Genomic DNA, 16,247 nt, shown 5'->3' on the forward strand with positions numbered 1-16,247 from the left:
AAGTAGGCAACCCAGAGTATAAGAAATGGTGCATTGCAAGATGTTTGGTCTAACCACTTTATCAGAAATGAAGGGCCCACATAGGGGTTATAGCTTTATTTGTGCTTTTTCACGCACATTTTCACAGGACATTTCATATTCCTGATATGAGTTATTGCAACAAAGCCTCACTATTTGTATTTAACATTGTCTCCTGAATGTAACAGTACCCCCATGTACTAGATTCTCTGTTTTGGGGGTGGAAGTCATGGGGACAAAAATATTAGATGTCCTTTTCAAAGTTGGCAATTTAACAAAGTGATTTTCTGGGTCTATCTCGCCTTTGAGAGAGCATGGCAGCCTGGGTAATAACATTTCAACTATTATGGCATACCATTTTCAAAAGAAGGCAACCCAGAGTATAACAAATGGCATAATTTGAGATGTTAGGTCTAGCCATTTTAACAGAAATGCTGGGCCCATGTAGCGATTTCTACTTTGATTTTTGTCTTTTTAATCAGATAAATAGCATTTTCACTGGAAATGTCATACTACAGATATTAGTTAGTGCACTAGAGACTTGGTATTTGGATTTAACACTGTCTTCTGAATATAACGGTACCCCCACGTACTATTATTTCAGATTTTACTGATAAGTCACAGGGCGAAATATATTAGATGCCCTTTCAGCTTGTAAGTTTGCCAATATTATTTTCTGGGCTTATGTAGCTTTTCAGAGAGTATGGCAGCCTGGGTAATAACATTCCCACCGTTATGGCAAACCATTTTCAAAAGTAGGCAGATAATCAGATAAATAGCATTTTCACTGGAAATGTCATAATCCTGATATTAGTTAGTGCACTAGAGACTTAGTATTTTGATTTAACACTGTCTTTTGAATATAACAGTACCTACATGTACCATGTTTCCAGGTTTTTATTATTTCACATGAATAGAACAGTACCCCACATACACTTTGATCTGAAGGCAGAGAGAGGCAGATAGATCTTTGATATCACATAGAGAGTCACTGTGCGAAAAGTTTGAGAAGTAAAAAAAACGGAAAAAGAAAACTATTTTTTGTAACCCTTTCAGTGCTAATCACAGCATTAACCCTGTGATCAGTTTTTTTATTGGGAAGTCACATTTCAAGTACTACAAATGTAGTATTTTGAGTTGTTTGGTGTAGCCACTTTAGAATGGCTAGCGTAAACAGGGACAGGCCAAGGTCAGGGGAATCCAGAATTCAGAGTAGTCGGTAAAACAAGCCAATGGGTCGGTACAGGCAGCTAACAAAGCGTAGTCAGGACAAGCCGAGGTCAGAAATCCAGGTAAATCAAGCAAACAAACTGCCAAAGTCCCATACAGAGTGATTCAGAAGTTCAGCTCTGTATGGTAGACTTTGAAACAGTCAGTTATGCAGAGGGAGGTTAGAGATGGGCAGGTTGGACAATAAAAACTGGAGTCCTTTCGGACTCCTTTCTTGTAGCAAACACGGCACTTTTTTGGGGGAGCTTTTTTACTAGGGGTGGATGGGATTCGGGAAGGGAAGTGTTTGCCACAAAGTCTTTGGAGATCTCCTGATTCCAAAGTGGGATTGGGGGGCTGGGTAAATAACATACGGGACAAAATGCTTAATGTGAATTTGAGGAAAGGGCAGGGCCTACCTATGACCTCTTTTGTATAGAGGACATAGGCATTGAAAATTGCAATCTGGCTCACGTAGATTGCAATTTTCTTGTACCAGGTCCTAGTTTTTCGATTCACCAGATAGGGCTGTATGCATTGGTCAGCCAAGTCTACTCCCCCCATAAACTTGCTGTAGTCTACAATGCACTTCGGCTTTTCCAGATGCTCAGTGCTACCTCTCACAGACACTGGCACTGTACTTTCGTCATGCATCGTAGACAGCATGTATACATCTTTCCTATCTCTGAAGCGAAGAGCAAGCAACTCATCCTGGCGGAGAGCTGAAGAGGAACCTCTACTGCTTCTGCCACTTGCCAGGGCTTGGGGGAAACCCCTGCGATTCTTCCTCACTGTGCCACAGGCTAGGGTTTCAAAACAATATAAATTTTTAAATAATTCTATACTGGTATAATAATTGTCAACCCATAGCCTATATCCCTTATTCAACAAGGGAAGGATTAGATCCCAAACAATCTTGCCACTTGTACCCACAGAATCAGGGCGCATGGTAAATGCGAAAACGCCCATGTGTAACCAGTACAGGATTCACATAATTTATAAAATTTAACGCCATATCGGGACCGCTTCGATGGAATATATTGCTTAAATAGCAGTCGACCTTTAAATTTCATAAGGGACTCGTCAATTGAAATATCTTTATCGGGGACATAATTTTCTGAAAATTTGTCTGACAGGAGTTGAATAAAGGGCCGAATTTTATATAGCCTGTCAAACAGTGGGTCGTTTCTAGGGGGACACAGCGAGTTATCATTAAAATGAAGGAATCGCAGCAGTTGCAGGTAGCGATCCCTCAACATAACCTCAGGGAAAAGAGGTGTAGCCAGGATACGTTGCTTGCTCCAGTAGGACCTGATACTGGGCTTTTTTACAATACCCATCATTAGGGTTAAAGCCCAAAACCGCTTCATCTCTGCGACATCCGTGGGTCTCCACATATTCCTGCGACCATGATGGGACCCCGGATGTGCAGAGAGATACTGCATAGCAAACAAATTTGTTTGCTGAGCCATGAGCTCAAATATATCGTCTGACATAAAGAGCTCAAAAAAACGAATTGGCTCGCAGTCGTCCACTGTTACAGTGATGCCAGGTGTAACAGTGAACGGCGGTATTTCTGGGGCCATCATATTTGGAGGCACCCAGTCTCTGCCTGGCATTGGGCTTGCTGAGCGTCCTCTTGTGAGTGGTGGTGGGGCACCATCACTTGAGGTCTCACTCAGAGGCTCAATGTCAGAGGCAGTGATAGTGTCACTGTCTTGCAGAGTGTCACTATCACTGCCTGCCAGAATGGCATACGCCTCCTCGGCTGAGTAGCGACGTGCCATTCTAGGGGGACAAATTAATTAATTTATATACTAAAGTGGGTAATTAATTATCTACCTGCCTAACACCTACTACCCGCCCTCAAAAAATAATATAAATGTACTGATCACAGTATAGACAGCTGCAATCAGTACACTGAAAGGGTTATTTTCAGATCTATAAAAATAACCCTTAAAAAAGTCAGTCTGATCAGAGAGCCCTCTGATCACAGTGATCACTGATACAGTACTGTACAGCAGATAAACTGTACAGTATAGTGATCACGGCAGCGGGGAAAGGGTAATGGAGATTTGGGTTGCTGCGACTGACACAAAGGGTCAAAAAAAATTAGAAATATTTTTTTTGACCCAAAAAAGTTTTTAAAACTGAAAGGGTTATTTTTTGATATGTAAAAATAACCCTAAAAAAGGTCAGTCTGATCAGAGAGCCCTCTGATCACAGTGATCACTGATACAGTACTGTACAGCAGATAAACTGTACAGTTTAGTGATCACGGCAGCGGGGAAAGGGTTAAGGGAGATTTGGGTTGCTGCGACTGACACAAAGGGTCAAAAAAAATTAGAAATAATTTTTTTGACCCAAAAAAGTTTTTAAAACTGAAAGGGTTATTTTTTGATCTGTAAAAATAACCCTAAAAAAGGTCAGTCTGATCAGAGAGCCCTCTGATCACAGTGATCACTGATACAGTACTGTACAGCAGATATACTGTACAGTATAGTGATCACGGCAGCGGGGAAAGGGTAATGGAGATTTGGGTTGCTGCGACTGACACAAAGGGTCAAAAAAAATTAGAAATATTTTTTTTGACCCAAAAAAGTTTTTAAAACTGAAAGGGTTATTTTTTGATATGTAAAAATAACCCTAAAAAAGGTCAGTCTGATCAGAGAGCCCTCTGATCACAGTGATCACTGATACAGTACTGTACAGCAGATATACTGTACAGTATAGTGATCACGGCAGCGGGGAAAGGGTAATGGAGATTTGGGTTGCTGCGACTGACACAAAGGATCAAAAAAAATTAGAAATAATTTTTTTTTGATCCAAAAAAAAAATAATAAATAAATGATCAGCACTGAAAGGGTTAAATAAAATATAAATTTTAAAACTTTAAAAAAAAAATTTAAACTTTCTTTTTCCACAGGAGCTGCAAAAACCACGATCTCTCTGCCTCTCTCTCTCAGATCGAAGTGAGGTGAGGAGAGGGGCAGAGACAATGTGTCAGCCAGTGATCTGAGATCATTGGCTGACACATATTAACAGTGATCACAGTGACTGGCTGTCACTGTGATCACCTCCTACAGATCCCGGTAATTGGCCACAGGGGGATGCCTGGGAGGTACAGGCATGCCCCCCACCGCGATCTGTAGGGGGCTAATGGCTGCAGTTACATGTGTCAGCCAATGGGCTGACACATAGTAACATTGATCGCACTGACAGGCTATGGCAGCCTGTCAGTGTGATCAGACTGCAGCCTGACAGTTCAGATCGCGGTCACTGACCCCAGGGGGGCTGCCTGGGGGGCCAGGCATGTCCCCCGACCGCGATCTGCTGCAGAAGAATGCGGCCGGCTCCATGTGTCAGCCGATTTCAAATCGGCTGACACATGGTAAATACCGATCGCAGTGACAGCCTGTCACTGCGATCGGAAGCTGCAGACCGCGGTCCCCAGGCACAGGGGGGCTGCCTGGGGGGCCAGGCATGCCCCCCGACCGCGATCTGCAGCGGCCATGTTCCGCCGGCCACGTGGGGCTGAAGACCGCCCAGGACGTACAATGCCGTCCTGCGGCGTTTAGAGCCACCCAAATAAGGACGGCATAGTACGTCCTGCGGTCTTAAGGGGTTAAACTAACATTCCAATCAATTTAACCACTACCAACCGCTGTAAGGGTTATGATGGCAGAAGTACTTTAGTAGCACCCTTTCAGAATGGTTTGACAACTTACCTTTGTCCCACCATGTGTCTATCAAAGCCTTCCCTGCTGACAGAAGAGCACTAAAGCAACGTTCAGCCATGCAGAGCCATGCACATTGACTGACAGCGCTCATCTGATGAAATCAGCCAGTGAGGCAGCTCAGGGGACCAAACACACCAGGGGAGGCAGCAACGGTTTGTCTACTTATTATGGGAAAGGGACAGGGAACTCCTGGCACCACAGTGGGATTTAGCAGTTATAGTGGTTGGAATGTTATTTTAATAAGACGGAAGTGAAGATAGTGAAACTGTCTGTGGTCACCACTTGTGAATGACTATTGTGACCCTTGGTTAATGCTGGACTACAATAAAAAAAGATGGTAAACAGAAGTTTCAAATAAATGCTTTAGTAGCAGTAGTTACCTTGATTCGAGGCATTGTGACAGTTGGGGTCGCTGCTTTTGCAATAAAACTGTGTGTTGTGCCTTTTTCTAGGAGCTGTGTCATATAAGGCATATGTATTTTTCCTTTCAGTCCAAACACAAAGTCTTGCCTCAAAGAATCTATCAGAAGAATCACAGTTTTTTTGAAAAGAGGAGGTGGCAGATGAGTCCAATTTGACTTTGTTCCTAAAATAAAAACATTGCTAATTAGAATTTTTGATTGAGGTTTTGAAATGATTTTTATCAAATGTCTGTTTAGCTTGGCTAGCTACCTCATGGTAGCAAGGCATGCCAAGAAAAAAAGTGTGTTTAATGCATATCCACTACCAGCAAAAAAGTAAAATAAATACATTGATAAGATGATCACTATCACAGAGGGATGCTTCTCCAACCATGTCTGTGACTTTGTTTGAGGTGAAAGAGTAGATAAAAAAAAAAATTGAAATCACCATTTGTCTGCACTAGACAGAAAATAAAGCTAAAAATAGTTTTGCAACAAAATCCTGCTTACCACCACCCACCCTTAACTCGAATATCAAAAACATTGCAACCATCAATGCAGTTAATAAAATAGGAAGCCTTGGCTTCCACAAACAAATATAAATAGATAAACCCAAAAAAACTTTTTAACAAAATATCTACGCAGTTTGCAAAATACTATTAACCCCTTAAGGGCATTCAATGCCGTCCTTTTGGGGGCGGTCCTAAACGCCGGCGGGTGGCATAGAATGTCCCCGCCATCCTTCATACTTACCGAGACCCTGCTGACGGGTGCGATCCTGGGGTCTGCCTGGGAGCTTAGGCAGATCCCCTCTGACCGATCCGGCCCACACCGGCCATGTGATTGCGGGGTCCTCGCGATCACATGGCCGGAAAAGGCGGCTTATGAAGTGCGTGCAGGGGGACTGAGCTCTCAGACTGTCCCCCTCATGCCTATAAAAAAGTTTTTAAAAGTTAGAAAAAGTTCTAAAACAGTTTTTAAGTTAAATAAAAAAAGTACTTCGATCATTTATATATATCTATATATCTATATAGGTGAGTGCAACTCTATCTATTTAGGTGAGTGCAACCATCCCCCCATGTTTCCTATATATATTTGGGAGTCTAGCCAACTCCTTGGTTCTGCACCCCTCCCTGTTACAGGTGCCTCATCTCAGGTCCCTATTTAGCCTTGTACTGCAGAGAGCCTCAGATGGAATTTTTTCCCAAGTAAGTGGTTAATCTCATAAGAGCAGACATTAGACTGTGAGAGTAGGACCTGCCAAAGATGGGGTACATTGACGTTGTGGCAGGCTTATGCAATGTATGATCATATAATGTAACTAAATCCCCATTTTTTTGCCTAGATTAGGTGTTTTTAAAAAAAACTTTTACAAACTAATAAAATCTGTCAACATTGAAGTTGCTGTTTAGTAGATAGGAGAGTGCGCTGGATCTTGTGTATTTATTATATATATATATATATATATATATATATATAATCTAAGTATTTTTAGATACACAGATTAATAAAAGTGTATTTTAATATATTTATATTAAAATACACTTAGAATAACATTAAATAAATCTATATATATATATATATATATATATATAAATATTTCTCTCTATATCTATATAAATATATCTATATCTATATATCTATATCTATAAATCTATATCTATAAATCTATATCTATAAATCTATATCTATAAATCTATATCTATAAATCTATATCTATAAATCTATATCTATAAATCTATATCTATAAATCTATATCTATAAATCTATATCTATAAATCTATATCTATAAATCTATATCTATAAATCTATATCTATAAATCTATATCTATAAATCTATATCTATAAATCTATATCTATTTCTATATCTATTATATATATATATATATATATATATATATATATATTGTGACAGAGTCTATGGGAGGGTAATAGAAGGAAGGTATCTAGGACCCAGAATCCTCCATAGTCTATACTCATTCACCTGCCCAATTAGCAACTGCTGAGGCTTTAATTAGCAGGTCTCAGAGCAGAAAGAGTCAGATACAATCTGACCTGCAGAGAGAGAGCAGGTCTGTGCAGAGCAGCATCTAAACAATGTGCTAAAGGTTGGTGAAACCAATGCTTATTTTTGATTTGTGTAGTTTATTACCCTGGTGAGTAAGGGACATTTCTTTATGTTTAGTTAGTGCTCAAATTTGAGCTAGGATTTATTTTGTAGATTTTCATTTCTGTTGTGCTGCAGTTTTTGAACAAACTGATTGCTGTATGGATTTTGTGCACAATATAAATAAACCACACCATTTTTGCACCAGAGACTGTTGTTCTATGCCTGTTACCCTAGAGGACTGTGTTGCTTTGCCCACAAAGGTCACAATATACATATACATATATATACATATATACATATACACATATATATATATGAAATGAAAATTCAGGGCCGAAACCGAAAACTCGGGATGCCCTTGACCGAAAACCACCTTTTTGCCCAAATACTTTTAAAATACTTTTTTTTTCTATGATTTTATTAATAATTATTTTTCATTAATTTAATAAATCAAATATGAAAAACTACAGGGGGGCGTGGCCTGACATGCGAAGGAGACAGTCGCATGGCCTCCGAGCTCCGGCTTTACCGACGACAAAACGCAAACAACAAGGTGGACCCACACCCCACAAACAAACAGGGAGACCCCAACGGCCACCCAATGGGCAGAAAAACTAAAAAGCAAAAACTGGACAGGCCCAGGCCCGGATGGACATTGGAGACCTCTGGCGCCAGGCCTACAGCATCCACGAGCCTAAGATGGCGTCCCTCCATGGCGGTTGCTCTGACTTCTCCGACGGAGCATCGGAGGAGGAAAACGACCACACACCGCAGAAAGTGCCGCTGGTGACACGCACAACACCCGCATGCCCTGCACCCGACCCGACCCCAGCAACATTACCCGCAATCAAGGAACTGCTAACAAACCTCCAAATAAAAATCTCGGCGGATGTGGCCTTGATTAGAGAGGACCTGCGGGGCCTGACGGGGCGCATTGGCGCTGTGGAGAACACCTCAAGAGAACACGGAAGACAGATGACTATGCTGAGACAGAAGGTGGATGAACTCAGACAATTGACCAAAGCACAAGAGGGCAAATTTGATGCCCTGTTAGACAAACGGAGACAGAAAAACCTGAAAATCAGAAGGGTGTCGGAGAACATACCGACAGCAGAACTCCCCCACTTCATCAGGCGCCTCCTAACTGCCATTCTGACCCCTAAACGGGCGAAGACAGTGCCACTGGATGGGATATTTAGAATCCCGAAACCGACCAACGCACCACCCACAGTCTCAGGAGATCTGGTGGTCCAATTCCAATCTCACAAAGACAAAGCAGCGCTGTTGGCCGCCATCAGGGGGCACACGCCCTACAACTTCGAGGGAATGGCACTCGGATTCTTTGCTGACCTCTCTAGGGGAACGCTCGCCTGGAGAGGAACACTCCGACTACTCACCTCCTTCCTGCGCATGAAGAACACCAGCTACCACTGGGGCCAGGCCGGTACGCTGTTAATCCAACGTGAAGACACCACCATAACAGTACGCGACCAGCAAGATACCGCAAAGTGCCTACAGGCGTTGGGCCTCCCACCGGACTCATTAAGCCAGGCTTCACAGACTGCGGAAAGCCCGAATCCGCATAGCTGGGATCCCGCATTCACCTGTGACTTTATACCCAGAGTATCAGCCTCAACTTCTGGGGCCGAGGCCATGACCTGAGTGCACACTAGCCTCACCCCACTGATGACCAGCTGGAAAGTCGCCACCTCAGTCTAAAAGAGATGCTATCCTGCCTACTGGATCCCGATATGTATCGTTTTGTTTTGCCTTTTCTTTGTTATCCCCATGATTTTGTCCAAGCGATCCCTAAGGGAAGCAGCTATGGGTTTAATATACACGCCACACCAAACGGGGCTCCAGCGCATACCCACCGTCCCTCATATAACACAACCCAGCCTCTACACACACGCACTGAGAGACAGGATACCACACACAGCACACATATTCAGGATGTATCCCCTACTTGTCTGCCTGTCTGCCCGTTGCGGACACATATTGCTTACCGCTAATAAGCACTGGTCTCCGACCTCCCTGGCGGTGCTTCCTATTACTCAACTTGTAGACTCCAAATTGTTTGTTTAAATACCATTTAATAAGCGTAGTTAGTACTACTTGCACTCACTCATATTAGATGTAAATACCGCGACCAGTGCAGCGTAACAGAAATGCTAGATTCATTAGCCCACCTGCACTACCAACCTACTGTGTTCCTCAACTTATTACATTTAATAATGTGCTCCACTTTCGTTACACGTAGCTCTGTTCATTCCAGATAGACTGATAGCAATTTCACTCAGTGAGTAGTCCTAGTTTTTGATAGCCAGTATTTAAAGTTTCAAGACGACCGCCTTGCATGACTCTCTCTTACTTTCAAAAGCTGTGCTGATAACCTATCTTCTCTAGAACTTTACAATGTGCTATTGTTTTATGCCATGATACTATTCATCATGTTTATTGTTGCTGCTAGCATTCGCTGTGATGGCGCTGCAAGAATGTCATGTCATCTGAGCTGCTCTCTGCTGGACTCCCCAGCCTGTGCAACCTAGATACTAACATGTGAAGCTTATATTGATCTAAACAGCATGTTTAGCCAGATACAGCTAATCACTAGCATATCTATTACATAGTAACGTAAGCTTGAACAACTAGCCTGCAATGTTGTCTATTACCATTATAACCTGTTTTAAACTAACCCAGTTTCTTATTTTTTTATCAAGAATCAGCCTAGACATAACTCATTGTTAAACGTTAAAAAATTAAAAAATGTGCAAAGTGTTTCCACTGCCTAACTGACGTACACCTTTGTTTATCTCTGCATACTCTGGCTGTCGTGGCAAGGTGTGCTATATGTGAACTTCCATGCACAAATAAAAAAGAATTTAAAAATATGAAAAACTACAAGCCAATAAAATAAATAACCACACTTATTGAGAGCAACACACCAAAATTGGACAGAAAATAGCTTTAAAAACCCCAATATATATATATATAATTGAATACCATACCAATAAATTATTTTTTTTTTTGAGTGCACAAATGAACAAAGCAGCTTACTCTGCCACAACAGTATTTGTAAGCACATTGTCAGAATGTTTCACAAATATGGCAGTTAGTAATGCACATTTTTAAGTATATAAGTACAGAAGTGAAGCATATACGTTTATAGGTTATACTGTTAACAGTTGCAACTTGAAACATAGTGATATAGACGTGTTTAATACTAGATAAAGCACAGGCTAGAGGTGAAAACGGGGCACTAGTTGCATAGACTGAGGGTAGGGGCACTATGCCCATGAGAAGTAGACTAGTGAGTTACTTTAGCATATTATGTTAAGCTATAGCCTATAGGCATTGCTTAAGCTAAGGGTGTTGAGTTAGTTCAGCTAAACATATGGAAGCAGAGTACAGAAGGTGATCAGGTGGGCCTCCTCCCTGCATAAGTAACCATTTCTTGTCTTCTGGGGTTGCAAGGTTGGCAATCGTATGGCACGTCTACCAGATTAAACACGCCAGCTCTGCTCCAACTGGGAAACATGGATATTATTTATTGTTGTGCATATGCAGCTTGTGTAGATCGAATCTGTTGGTGCTATATAAATGGCAATAATAATAATAGAACATTTGCAGCTTCCTGCAGGCCCCATTATGCCCATGAGTAGTAGACTAGTGAGTTACTTTAGCATATTATGTTAAGCTATAGCCTATAGGCATTGCTTAAGCTAAGGGTGTTGAGTTAGTTCAGCTAAACATATGGAAGCAGAGTACAGAAGGTGATCAGGTGTACCTCCTCCATTCATAAGTAACCATTTCTTGTTTTCTGGGGTTTAAGGCTAGTTGGTGGCTCTTAATGGGATGAAATCAATTAGGCATTAATGTTCCTTCCTCCACAGCTGGCAATGGTAGTTTACGTGGAAGCCTTGTTGAGTTTTATGCCGGAATTAGTGTCCGCAGCCCCATGCCAAGGTCAGCCAATGCCCTGTTGGGGTAGTGGGGATCTCTCGCTTGAGAGTCTCAGGGATGGGTCAAGTCTGTCACTGATTTATTTGAAAATTATGTGCAATAGGCTCCCAATGCTTTTCTCAGCCATGGTATCAGCCGTCAGGGCCAGCCGCAGCGATGGAGAAAAGGTAATGAAACAACCTTTTATCTCCAATCTGAGGAGGGTGGGCACATACATGGCTACTCCAGCAGTCTAGTGTTAGGTATACATGATGGTATTCCTGACACTATAGCATACTTTTAAGTGTCTGACAATTAAAAATTACAAAACCCTCAATAAAATATTTAGTTTTGTATTCCAGTCAATATTCATAGACCGTTAAAATCCTTGCCCAAGGTTTAGACATATCCATGTAATGATATTATTAACTAAGCCACATATTATATAACATGGGGCTTCCTCATACACAAGTGATTGTACAAAACAACAGTGCAAGAAACAGTTGTAAAACCAACCTTAAAATGTAAACAGACGTAGCCTCAGGTCAAGAACAAATTTTTGCTGGGCTACACAATTTTTTTTAACCCTTTAAGTCCGCCGGGCGTATATTTACGTCCTTTTAAAAGCGGCTCTAAACGCCGCAGGACGTAAATATACGCCCGCCGTTTTTTTTTTCCAACTTACCTGGTCGCCGGTGGTCCCACGCCGGCGATCACGGTTGGGGGGACTCCCAGGGAGCCCCCCGCGGCAGATCTTCCTCCTCCGGTCCCTCCCGGTCATGTGAGAGTGAGGTCCTTGCGAGGACCTCACAATCACATGGCCTGTATAGCTGGCTCAGGCATTGCCAGCAGGGGGACCAACTGTAATGACAGTTGGTCCCCCTGCTGGCTGAAAATCAAATTAAATAATGTTAAAAGTGTAAAAAAAAAATATATATATACTTAGATCATATATATATATTATATATATATGATCTAAGTATATATATACACACATACACATACACCGTCTAGGTGTATTTTAATATTAATATATATATATATATATATATATTATATATATATATTAATATCAAATTACACGTAGACTGATACTGATTAAATATATATATAATTATTGTTATATATATTTATAAATATAAAAAAAAATATGTAAATACGTAAAAAAATTTAATAAAAAAAATTAAAAATAAAATATTAAAAAATATATAGATGTGTTTTATTTCGTTCTAACTGTATTGTGATATTAATATATATATATATTTATATCAAAATACACGTAGAACGAAATAATATATATCTATATACATAAATATATACGTATATATCACTATATATATATATACCTATATATAAATAAAAATATTAAAAAAAAAATATATATATATACGTATATATACACACATGTGTATATATATACATATATTAATTCTACACATATATTTATGTAATAATTTTACATAATTAGGTATCCTAATTAATTACAATTAGCGGGACCTGCCTGACAACCCATACCGAAAGTATAAGGAATTTAATTTGCTAGCACTATATTTAACCCTATAACTTTCTAAGACACCATAAAACCTGTACATGGGGGGTACTGTTTTACTCGGAAGACTTTGCTGAACACAAATATTAGTGTTTCAAAACAGTAAAATGTATTACAACGATGATATCGCCAGTAAAAGTGGCGCTTTTTGCATTTTTCATGCACAAACAGCACTTACACGGACGATATTATTGCTGCAATACTTTTTACTGTTTTGAAACACAAATATTTGTGTTCAGCGAAGTCTCCCGAGTACAACAGTACCCCTCATGTACAGGTTTCATGGTGTTTTCAAAAATTACAGCGTCAAATATAAGGCTTGTGTTTCATTTTTTTCACATTAAAATTCGCCAGATTGCTTACGTTGCCTTTATGACCCTATGATAGCCCAAGAATGAAAATTACCCCTATGATGGCATACTATTTGCAATAGTAGACAACCCAAGGTATTGCAAATGGGGTATGTCCAGTCTTTTTTAGTAGCCACTTAGTCAAACACTGGCCAAAATTGGCATTTTTTGCATTTTTCACACACAAACAAATACTAACGCTAACTTTGGCCAGTGTTTGTGACCAAATGGCTACTAAAAAAGACTGGACATACCCCATTTGCAATACCTTGGGTCGTCTACTATTGCAAATGGTATGCCATTATGGGTGTAAATTTATTTCCTGGGCTACTATACAGTCTCAAAGGCAACGTAACCAATCTGGCGAATTTCAATTTCAAATGTAACACGCTATATTTGACCCTGTAACTTCCCAAAACACCATAAAACCTGTACATAGGGGATACTGTTTTACACGTGAGACTTTGCTGAATACAAATATGTGTATTTTATTGCAGTAAAAGCAAACAGTGTTATGACATTGACAGTTAAAATGTCATGTAGAACTAAAAAAATAAAAAATAAATCTTATTTTCTCCCATGTTTTTCATATTAAATTATGTTTCATAGCTAAATATTTGATATTAAATGAAAGCCCTGTTTCCCCTGAATAAAATGATATATAATAAGTGTGGGTGCATTTAATATGAAAGAGGTGAATTCCGGTTTGACAGACATATAGCGCAAATGCCAGGTTTTGTTTACATTTTGTTTCGTTCACAACTTGTACATTTGGCTGCGGTGTTAAGGGGTTAAATGTAAATAAAATAACTACACACAACTTGGACTGCTTTCTATTTAAGTAAAAGTGGCAGGTTTCTTTTCAAGAACAAAAGTTGCTCAGCTTTCTCGCACGAGAGACTGTTCCGCTTCTCATCAAGAACATGAGATGCTGCACTGAATAGTCTCTCGCTCTCTGTGCTGCTGCTTGGGGCAGATAAATATCTGCGTGCAATCCGTGCAAGCAATGGAAGGCGATCTTTGTTCATGCGCCAGTAGTCAAGGGGATTGTCGCTTCTGGCGAAGGGTAGTTCAGCAAGGTAAATCTCCAGCTGTTTTGTAGCTGCACTTGTGGCACTGCTGTGGATCGGGGTGCTGCTTTCCTGTAGAATCTCGTCAAACATGTCAGAAAGAGAGGGAGTGTGCTCCCCATCACTTGTACGTCGTGACCGTTTCTCTGGCACACTTTGTTCTGTGCTGTGCATCAAGTCTCCCTCACCAGATGCTTCCATCACTTCCAAATGTGCCTGTATCATTTCCAGTGCACGCTGCTTTTTCTCCATGTCGAAGTAATGTTCTTTAAATCGAGGATCTAGTACTGTTGCAATGCAGTACAGGGGGTTGGACTCAGTGTCTTGAAATCGTTTGTTAGCCTCCAATAGAGTGCTTTTAGCGGTTTTGATGCCATGGTCTGTTTGCACCTCTTTTCCTAGCAGACGCTTCAGTGCTGCAATCAAGGGAATAACTTCAGCAACAGATGCATTAGTTGAGCTTATTTCCTTGGTTAACTGTTCAAATGGAGCAAGAAGAGACAATATTTTCAATTAAGATCCACTGATGTGCACTGAAGGTTGCTGGCAGTTCGTAATCTGCCATGTACGCAGCTAAGACTCGCTTTTGTTCAAGTAATCTTTCCAACATGTACGTGCTGTTCCAGCGAGTGGCTACATCTTGCTGCAGTCGTTTGGGTGGCATTCCAAACTGTACTTGCAAAGCTTGTAATCGGGAATAAGCAAGCAGAGAATGCTTAAAGTGACCCACAATTTTTCTCCCTGATGCGGTTATATCTGATATGCTGCGCTGACTCAGCACTCCCTCATTTACAGCCAGCTGCAGCGTGTGTGCCATGCACGGTATACTATTGAGGCCACTGTCCTCCAGAGCCTTTACCATGTTCCGTGCATTATCTCGGACAATCAGATGCACTTTAGACCTGTCAATGTGCCAAGTTTCAAGCATGCTAACTAAAGCTCAGATATTGCTGCTGCAGTATGTGACCCAACAAACTTGTGCCTGAAGCAAAATTGTTTGCAATTTAAAATCGGCGTCTATCCACTGCGCTGTTAAGCTGAGCATGCTAGTTGGACTTACATCTGATCTCCAAATGTCAGTGGTAAAACATAGAGCTGGGATGTCTGTGGTCATGAGCTTATGAATGTGTTTTGAAACACGGCCAAACATTTCAGGCAGACAGGTTTCTGCAAAATAACATCTGCTTGGCAGTGTATAACGAGGCTCAATGTGTTGTATGAGCTTACGAAATCCAATGTCTTCCACAACAGAGAATGGCTGGTCATCTAAGGCAATAAATTCCATTATTTTCTCTGTAATGACTTCTGCTTTGGCACTATCATTTGCAAATGTCTTAATTTTTTCAAAGACTGTGGCTACAGATGGTGTTGGTGGTGTGCTAGTAGTTGGGGTACTTTTAAGCATTGTTGCTTTTCTGTACTCTTCATGCTGAATTGAATGTCGTGTTTTCAGGTGGTATATCAACCCGGTTGTGGAAAATTGCCTCTGCACTGTACCCCCTCTTGAAATTTTAGATGAACAAAGACTGCAGACGGCAAATTTGGTGTCTTTATCAGGAACTTTGAAATATTTCCAAACCGCTGACATTGTAAAGTCACTGAAAGAGGACTATGCCTCAGCTATAGATTAAAAAAAAAAAAGGAAAGTGACTTAAAATATATAAACAGATACATAGATATTATACACACAATGCCACCCAAAGCTGTTAGTTTAAAAAAAAATACTAAATTGATGGGGTAAAAGACCTTTAAAATATGATAAGTGGCAAGTGCATTAGGTATTAGCCAGGTATTAGTGCATTATTGCCTTGGTATGTCATTTAAAGAAAAAAAAAAAAAAATAGCTATTTCAAGAGCT

General features: G+C 40.5%; 1 protein-coding gene across 2 annotated transcripts in view; it reads right to left on the minus strand.

Moving 5' to 3' along the window:
- PIGG (phosphatidylinositol glycan anchor biosynthesis class G (EMM blood group)) overlaps window positions 1-16,247 on the minus strand; it is a 556,446-nt gene that overhangs the window by 499,972 nt on the left and 40,227 nt on the right. For both annotated transcript variants that reach the window (XM_063455507.1, XM_063455506.1), the window contains exon 2: window positions 5,348-5,553. In XM_063455507.1, coding sequence (XP_063311577.1) covers window positions 5,348-5,553 — 206 coding nt within the window. The remainder of the gene's footprint in view (window positions 1-5,347; window positions 5,554-16,247) is intronic.

Source organism: Pelobates fuscus, chromosome 5 (genome assembly GCF_036172605.1).
Source record: "Pelobates fuscus isolate aPelFus1 chromosome 5, aPelFus1.pri, whole genome shotgun sequence".
In the NCBI taxonomy this organism is placed as follows: domain Eukaryota; kingdom Metazoa; phylum Chordata; class Amphibia; order Anura; family Pelobatidae; genus Pelobates; species Pelobates fuscus.